At 40.8% G+C, this 9,736-nt stretch overlaps 1 protein-coding gene across 12 annotated transcripts in view; it reads left to right on the top strand.

Moving 5' to 3' along the window:
* Positions 1 to 8,938, top strand: part of GLCE (glucuronic acid epimerase) — a 110,499-nt gene extending 101,561 nt beyond the window's left edge. For all 12 annotated transcript variants that reach the window (XM_043494196.1, XM_043494200.1, XM_038420402.2 and 9 more), the window contains one exon: positions 4,500 to 8,938. In XM_043494196.1, coding sequence (XP_043350131.1) covers positions 4,500 to 5,524 — 1,025 coding nt within the window. In that variant the 3' untranslated portion in view covers positions 5,525 to 8,938. The remainder of the gene's footprint in view (positions 1 to 4,499) is intronic.
* The last annotated feature ends 798 nt before the right edge of the window (positions 8,939 to 9,736 follow it).

Genomic DNA, 9,736 nt, shown 5'->3' on the forward strand with positions numbered 1-9,736 from the left:
TGCAATATCCTCTTTACAGGCTTAACTGCATGGACTCCATCAGTGTTTCCATTATCAATCCCTGTGTTCTAAGATTTTTCATTAGAATGTAAATGTTTGTGTTGCGCTGAAACTCAGCATACATGTTTTATGATATTTAGTTTGTCAATTCAGGCCTTCCTAAGCCTCAGGAAAGAGGAGAAGCTGGACTACATGTGGCTTCAGATTTTTTTAAATGTTCTATTTCTCTGTAACTGTACTACAAATTCATGCAGCAAGGGTTAATTCATAAGGTGGGTCTTGTACAAATGTTCAAAACCCTCCTGACCAGAAAGATATACTACTGTTTAATGGAGGAAATCAAGAATGTCTAATTCTGTAACCTACCATCTGTTTCATTATGCATGAGCTTTCGTGCACAGGATGGCTCTGGAATCAGGCCCAAGGTGTTCAGGTATTCTTAAGGGATCTAGCACAATTGCTTTATGCACCATTGCTGGTAGAATCTGACCCTAAAACTGCAAAGTAGCTGATAATGGAGGTTCATCTCAGTATAGGAGAATCCTCCAGTGGAATAGTGGCTTCCTGCTGCCAGTGTATGGCTAGGAAGTAAAGTTATAACGAGGGCTACCCTGTGCCCTGCTGAGTCCCAGCTACCATGGAAGTCCCTTGGGGGTGGCTGAGGTAATGTCAAATAGCCTTCAGGCTGCTCTAAGTGACACCCAGCTACAACTAGCTTAGGTGGGGGAGGGAAAGGTTACCTTCACAGCTGCACTGTTTGCTTGGAAGTTGTAGCCAATGTTCGAGCCTTTATTCTTACTCAGCCCTCCGAGTTTTCCCAGTCAGTATGTATATACCTGTTAAGACACTATATGCCTACGGCTCCTTTCTCCACTCAGTGTTCTAAAATATACTTTTACTTCCACTCAAGTTGTCATATACTGTTTCATACGTAACAAAACAAATCATCGATACAACAGAGTGCATTATTTTATGCAACATTTTCCCCTTGTGCTAAGACAGCCTCATTAGTAAGGACTGAATGTATTTTTCTCCCTAATCAATACCCATTAGAATTAATGAGTCCGTTACTTAAAAAGACAATGAAGTAATTTTAGTCAGCACCTTAAGCCTGGGTCTCTAAGGAAAAAGTTGTTAGAACACACTTGTGTCTTTGTAGTAGATAAATATAAGAAAGAGGAAAGGTTATAAGATTTCTTATGTATTCTCCCCTCATCCTTTATTGATGGCAGAGTAATCTTCAGACCTTGAAGGCCACAGTACGAATCCACTCATCTTAGATGGCCTTAAGTAATGGATTTATAGGTGCTTAATGCAGTACAAGTAATGGGCAACCTTTAGGGGTTTTTTGTTTTTTATTTGGTTCTTAAGTTTTTGCCCCTCTTCCCATAGTGTTTTGTATGATAGAAAGCAAAAGGAATAAGTAGAAATGATAGATGGGGACAGTCAACTTTTTAACATTTTTTTTATAAAGAATTAATTTTACAGAATTTTGGTGGTGGTGTGTGTTAGTCATTCACAGAAAGAAGAACACTAATGTAACAAAGCACTGCTATTTCTCTACTCCAAAGGCAGATGCTGAACTTCAGAGCTTAAAGGAAATAAAGCTTTGTTTTAAAAAACAACATAAAATTCAATCATAAAGGCGATATGGTAGAACTGACATTGTACAGTGCAGCATGTGAAACTACAGTCTTGATGCAAAGCATAATGGATTAGTTTGGTAGATGGGGAAAGCCTTGTATTCTTGAGGGAATGTGCGTCATAACTCCGTTGTTGTTCCTAGAAATATTTATGGGGTATTTCACACCAAGGAACACAAGCAAGGAAACAATAATCTTTCACACAAGAGAATTTTATTCCATTAAAAACATTAATTTAAAATGACTGTCTTTAAATGTTTATCATATCTCTGTGTTTTCAAAACTACAAGATCTGTACAGTCTTACAAACTAATTAGCTGGTTGATCATCTACAGTTTTGGGGGGATTTGGTTTTATACTTAAAAGCTAATGTGTGAGGAAACAGGGTTTCTTTATGGTGTGTTGCTTTGGAACCTTATTTAATTGTTGACATGTTTGTTGTTTTGTTTTTTGTTTTTTTTAAAAAAGTAAAACCAGACAGCTCTGAGTTTTGCCCTAGTAGGGGTTAATAAATTAAAATGTTAAGTTGCTTTGTGTTCATTTTTCCACTAAATTGATCAGTTCCCTGCTCTTGCAACCGTCAAGCGGGCAAAACCTCAGCTAATAGATTTTAATTTTGGTCCCAATGGATCTCTAACTACCTGTTTCTTTCTCAGTTCTCCAAGCTGTTTTGCTTAATGTGGCTCTAGTCTGAAGTGTGACTAAAAATGTCAAAGGCAAATTCCCCCCCCCCCCCCAATTTCAGTTCAAATATTTTCAGTTTGCAAGTAGAAAGAGTTCTTTTCTAATAAGCTCAGTAGAATCTCTGTAAATCAAGCTGGGTTCTTTCCTTCTGGTGCATCACCAGTAACAGATGTACTGCAGGCCCAATTAGGTCCTCAATTATGCTTGTGCAACACCCATTGCCTTCAGTAGATTTGCACAGTTAGCTGGTGGGCCCTGTGGTGGAACTTGGTAAACATCTAAACTGATGACAATAGAATCTGCCATGGGGAGTTTTGCCTTTTATTTTAGCTATACAAGCAGGAACAGTTTGGATAGTGGGGGTGCTGAGAGCCATTGAATCATATAGGATGGAAACCACTTCAAGCCAGGGGGTGTGACAGTACCCCTAGTTTCAGCAACTACGTATACAGTTTTCTGACTGGGGAACTGAAGAGAAGTGGGCAGTTAATAATCTGTTGGCACAAATCATGTCAACTGCTTTGTGACGAGTTCCAGAATATGTAATGCCAAATTAGTGTCAGACGCCCAATCTACGCGCACACAATCGGATTTTTATTGAAAGATGACATGCAATGTAAAGTGACTTTTTTCTTCTGCTTTTCTTTCTTTGAATCATAACCGGCTGGAACAAATTGCCCATACTGTGTTACTAGAATGCCAGACCTGATTAGGGTAAGATTTATTGTAGCTAGAGGGGTTTATATTTTTTGAATTGTGTTGCTTGGTTAGTTCATATTGCAGTCTACTATGGATAGCTTAATACTACCAAACATATTTCAAAAAGAAAAGGAGTACTTGTGGCACCTTAGAGACTAACAAATTTGTTAGAGCATAAGCTTTCGTGAGCTACAGCTCACTTCATCGGATGCATTTGGTGGAAAAAACAGAGGAGAGATTTATATACACACACACACACACACACACACACACACACACACACACACACACACACACACACACACACACACACAGAGAGAACATGAAACAATGGGTTTATCATACACACTGTAAGGAGAGTGATCACTTAAGATAAGCCATCACTAGCAGCGGGGGGTGGGGAGGAGGAGGAAAACCTTTCATGGTGACAAGCAAGGTAGGCTAATTCCAGCAGTTAACAAGAATATCAGAGGAACAGTGGGGGGTGGGGTGGGAGGGAGAAATACCATGGGGAAATAGGTTTCAGAGTAGCAGCCGTGTTAGTCTGTATTCGCAAAAAGAAAAGGAGTACTTGTGGCATCTTAGAGACTAACAAATTTATTAGAGCATAAGCATTAAATGCATCCGATGAAGTGAGCTGTAGCTCACGAAAGCTTATGCTCTAATAAATTTGTTAGTCTCTAAGGTGCCACAAGTACTCCTTTTCTTCATGGGGAAATAGTTTTACTTTGTGTAATGACTCATCCATTCCCAGTCTCTATTTAAGCCTAAATTAATTGTATCCAGTTTGCAAATTAATTCCAATTCAGCACTCTCTCATTGGAGTCTGTTTTTGAAGCTTTTTTGTTGAAGGATAGCCACTCTTAGGTCTGTGATCGAGTGACCAGAGAGATTGAAGTGTTCTCCAACTGGTTTTTGAATGTTACAATTCTTGACGTCTGATTTGTGTCCATTCATTCTTTTACGTAGAGACTGTCCAGTTTGGTACATATTTCAGGTTCTCACTGATGCAGCCCATCTACCTCTTTTCATCTCACCCTCTGACTCCTTATGCCAGCTGTCCTTTGCCTGAAGAGTCCATTTTGGCATCTGCGTTACATCCGGGGTATTGATCAGCTAGCATAGGATCCTGAAGAAGCAATTTGGCTGATACCTTGGCACTGCTCCTAGACTGAATGCAGCAATGCATTAATGTAGAATAGAGGAGGGAAATTTTCCCTTATGGTACGGGAAGTCATCCATGACCCATTAATTGATGCTGTGTTCTTAATTTAGTAATAAGCAATAATGAACTGACACACACAATGGAAACACAGATTTTTAGGTTAAGTGCCCTTGAGTTATTTCAGATTTTTATCTGGCAAACCTAATTGCATGGTGTAACTTCCTTCTAAAATGTTCTGTTAATATACATCCTGGCAGATCATTTTTTTTACCCCTAACCACTTTCATTTGTGTTTTGTTTTTTTCCAGAAAATACTGAAGGGGTGTCTCTGCAGCTTGGGAACTCAAGAGATTTTATTATTTCTTTTGACCTCAAATTCATCACAAATGGGAGCGTATCTGTGGTTCTAGAAACAACTGAGAAGAACCAGCTCTTCACCATACATTATGTCTCGAACACTCAGCTGATCGCTTTTAAAGACAGAGATATTTACTATGGCATTGGACCTAGGACCGGTTGGAGCACAGTCACAAGAGATCTGGTAACTGACTTAAGGAAAGGAGTGGGTCTCTCCAACACGAAAGCTGTGAAGCAGACAAAAATAATGCCTAAAAAAGTGATTAGGTTGATCACTAAGGGAAAAGGCTTTATTGATAACATCACTATATCGACAACTGCCCACATGGCAGCTTTTTTTGCGGCAAGTGATTGGCTAGTGAGGAACCAGGATGAAAAAGGTGGCTGGCCAATTATGGTGACACGGAAGTTAGGGGAAGGGTTTAAATCTTTAGACCCTGGCTGGTACTCTGCTATGGCACAAGGGCAGGCCATTTCAACCTTAGTCAGGGCTTATCTGTTAACAAAAGACCACACATTCCTCAACTCAGCTTTACAGGCAACAGCACCTTACAAGCTCCCCTCAGAGCAGCATGGAGTGAAAGCTGTCTTTATGAACAAACATGACTGGTATGAAGAGTACCCAACCTCTCCTAGCTCATTTGTTTTAAATGGTTTCATGTACTCTCTGATTGGACTGTATGACTTAAAAGAAACTGCAGGTGAGAAGCTAGGGAAAGAGGCAAAGTCTCTCTATGATCGAGGCATGGAGTCCCTGAAAGCCATGCTTCCACTCTATGATACAGGCTCAGGAACGATCTATGACCTTCGTCATTTCATGCTCGGCTCTGCTCCCAACTTGGCCCGGTGGGACTATCACACTACCCACATAAACCAACTCCAGCTATTAAGCACGATCGACGAGTCCCCAATTTTCAAAGAATTCGTCAAGAGATGGAAGAGCTACCTTAAAGGTGGCAGGGCAAAGCACAACTAGAGCTCACAACCAAAACCCCGTTTCAGCTATCTGCTGTTGACAGGAATTATTGGACTCCTTAAAGCTAAACAAAGGTACATTTTAAAAGGTTGCATACTAAGTTTTTTGTGGACTATTTCAAAGTGGTCCTCAAAACTGATCTTCAGAAAGTAATTGCATTCCAGCGTGAGAATACTTCTATCTGGGAAGTAGAATTTGAAGCAGGGGTCCAGTCAAAGGACGGAATAAAAGCTGGTACTTTAATGTGTTTACCTGCCCATAGTGTTCATAGTGAAATTATTCGCACTGGACAAAATCATTTGTACTCCTGAGTTTGTGGGGGAAGTTTTTTATTTTTCCTTTTTGTAGGAAAAAGATAATTTACAGAAGCCATACAGGTCTCTAAAGTCCAGCACTTGCCTGAAAAGTTAGTATGTGGCCTCTTTTAAAATGGAATTATCTGTATATATGTTGGAAACAGAATTACAGATCATGTGATGTGATACAGTAAATGTGTATTTACTTGTAACCTGGGTAGTCAACAGTGTATCTTTTTAAGTGTTTCTTTAATACAAATTCTTTTCTGGGGGGGAGAAAAATACACAATTTATTTTAAATTCTATATATCGAGGAATATGTTGAACATATGGTTTCTTTAAAGATGTGTAAATGGGAAAACACAGCCAGCATTCAGGCTTCTTAAATTATGTAAGCACAACTCAAAGTGGGATTAGTTGACTGCACAAAAACTGCAAGCATGCCATTTAAATTTGAATTTACAGTCATATATTTGAGGCTTGCTAATCAACATTTCCCCCCCCCCCATGTAGTTGGAATCTCTTGTTGTGGAATCTGATATTTTGTACTGTATTTTCACCCACACTTGAGAGATTTCTGTATCAAAATGATTTTTTCTAGCGATTTTAATTTTTAAATTTGTTTTTAAAAAGTGGATCAAGCATTTTAAATGTTAATTACAATCTAGATCTCTACACTTAGTTATACCCAAAATATTGGCTAAATTTTTTATATTAATTCTCAGTTGCTCTGTCAACTGAGTACTTGTGCAATAACTGAATGTGTTGAACCCATGCATTCAGTGACATACATTATTGTTCAGAATTAACCTTATATTTCCTTTTATATTTATAAAGTCTTTTCAGTAGCCATTAGTCTTTCATTTCAACATGTGTAGTGCCCGATCGGATTCACGGCCATGAAAAACACATCATGGACCATGAAATCTGATCTCCCCCATGAAATCTGGTTATTGTAGGGGAGGGGCAGGGCTGGGGGCGCCCCAGCCACAGGGCCACTTACCATGGGCTGAGCTCCAGCTGCTAGTCCCAGCCCAGGCTGGGGAGGGATGGGACTACTTCTTCCACTGCAGAGGCTGCTCCTAGAGCTGGGCCAGACCCACCTCCGGAAACCTCTCGCGGCTGCAGGAAGCACTGCAGCTGCTTGCTGCGACAGCCCCCCCGACCCAGGCAGAGAGGCTGCAGCCCCAGCTGTCACCCCCCAATCCTGGTGGAGAGGCTGCAGGGAAAGCCCGGACATATGGTAACCCACCTCCCCATACCTTGCAACATTTGCTTCTGCGCTGCTGGTGACAGTGGTGCTGGCTTTAGAGCTTGGCATCCAGCCAGCAGCCACTGCTCTCCAGCTGCCCAGTTCTGCCAGCAGCAGCGCGGAAGTGAGGGTGGCAATCCCGCTGCCCCATTTTGGGTCAGGACCCCCACAGTTACAACAAACTGTAAAATTTCAGATGGAATCATATGAAAGTGTAAAATTTACTATTTTTAAAATCCTATGACTGTGAAATTGACTAAAATGATCCATGAATTTGGTAGGCCTCTAAACATGCGTTTTGCCTCTTTGTAGTTCGGAGAGAGTAAACAAACCAACTCATGTCATTGGACCAATACTGTTTTTAGGGTAGTCTGCATCACTAGTATCTGCTAATATTTCGGTCAGTACAGATTATGAATCCCAGACCTTTAAGTTGTAGACACATTCCAGTATGGTAAAGTATACACATTAGTTAACAGTTGTTTTTTTCCCCCCCGTTTGATCCTGTTGTATGTTACTTATTTCTTGTGTGATTTTAAAAAAAAAAAAAATACCAAGGAGAGTTTGAGTGAGAAGAGATGTTTGTATCGAGGACAAAATAAATTCAAACCACTGAAAGGAGAGATGGGGCAGATCAGTGAGCAAAATAGAAAAGGCTTTAAAGTCTTACTGTGATGTGTGAAACAGGTTTGTAGTTCTTTTGATCTTTGCAAACACACATGATCGTATTGATTCCTACAAAAAGTAGATGTCACAGCAGAACTATTTTGAACCCTAAAATCTTTATCAATACCAAAGTGTTCAAGAGGAGATTTTCCTCAAATTACAAAAAAGGGAAAAAAACTACTTCTGCGATGGCTGATCACTATCTGAGAGTGAAAGAGAGATCTTTCTGGTGCGTTTCCTCAACATTATACCCATTTTAGATTTGGAGAATCGAATGAGAAGGTTTGGGTACTGCTTCTGTGACAAATATCAGTGCCTTAACAATGTTAACACCTTTTCCAAATGAATTAGGAAAAGTATTAAAAACAAATAGTGGCATTGATCTTTCCATGTTTCATACCTCACATTGGAGTCCATCCGGCAGCAGACAAATAGATTTGTTGAGAAACATAGGTTAGTCATTTCAGCTGAGAAACTGATGTTGTACCATTCTATTTTTAACGCAGTCTCCATTGCATTTTTGTTGTTTGAGTGCATATGCATGTAAATTAAGCAATCAACCAGGAGTGCTTATGGAACCTAAAGCATGGATTGCTCTTCTTTTTTTAAAAACGAAGTGGGCTGTGGGAGAGCATTAATAGACACCAGTGCCGGTAATTTCATTTATTTGATTTCACTGTATAATAATCCCTTTTGTACCTCTGTTTTTAAACTGACAAAAGATCTTAGATGCTAAGATCTGTTTAACCCATTCGCTAGGATTACTGTACATGTATATTTCATTAGAAACACAGTGCACGTGGGTATATGCAAACCAGAGACACAAGCACAACTATACAAGTGTGGCAGTGCTGTTTTTCTTGGCCATTGTGTGAGACATTCACTGAAAGCTGCTATTTTCACTCACTTTGTAATTGTACTTTATTCCTTTCTACATTTTACATGGGGGGTACACACCATGTGTTAAATATGCAATAAATTGTTTACAGGATGCCCTTCTAAAGGGTAGTCCTTTGTAAAGCTGTATAGACTTTGCAGTTTAAGCACAATGTGCACGTTAGTTTTTTATATACAGCAAGACATGATTTTTTGCAGAGGGAAAGAGGTATTATTATGTTTATATACAAAGTAAATGGATCAACATTTGTGCTTAATGTAAAGCTGCTTTATAAAATTGTAAAATAAAAATTTTTATCTTAAGACATGGTTTTGGGTGTTACATTTTAATTGGCATATATATATCACCTGCATGAGAAAATGTAATTGCTTGATTGCACATAGGTAAAAACAAACCCATTATGTGGTTAACAATCTTCCTAATGGTTTGATAAATGTCCCCTTTCGGGATACCGTATCCTGTAAGCAATGACCCTCTATGGCAGGGCTGGGCAAACTTTTTGGCCTAAGGGCCACATCTGGGTATGAAAATTGTACGGCATGACATTGGGGGTTGGGGTGCAGGAGTGGGTGCAGGCTCCGGCTGTGGCTGCGGGCTCTAGGATGGGGCAAGAAATGAGATCAGGACTGGGGCAGGGGATTGGGGCACGGGACAAGGTCAGGGGTTCAGGCTCTGGGCAGAGCTTACCTCAAGCAGCTCCCAGAAGCAGCAGCATGTCCCCTCTCTGGCTCCTATGTAGAGGCATGACACCAGTTCTGTGTGCCGCCCTGTCTGCATGTGCTGCCCCTGCAGCTCCCATTGGCCACGGTTCCTGGCCAAGGGCGCTGCAGAGCCAGTGCTTGGTGCAGGGGCATCATGTGGAGCCCCCTGGCTACCCCTACATGTAGGAGCTGGAGGGGGAACGTCACTGCTTCTGGGAGCCTTGTGGAGCCAGGCAAGCCCCCAACCCCGCTCCCTGGCTGGAGCTCAAGGGCCAGATTAAAAGGTCTGAAGGGCCGAATGCGGCCCACGAGCCTTAGTTTGCCCACCCCTGCTCTACAGTGAAGGTGGAGCAGGCTCTTTCTGCCTCTTCCTAGCTTGCTTATTGGGGCTTCTTTTCA

This window comes from Dermochelys coriacea, chromosome 10 (genome assembly GCF_009764565.3).
Source record: "Dermochelys coriacea isolate rDerCor1 chromosome 10, rDerCor1.pri.v4, whole genome shotgun sequence".
NCBI lineage: Eukaryota > Metazoa > Chordata > Testudines > Dermochelyidae > Dermochelys > Dermochelys coriacea.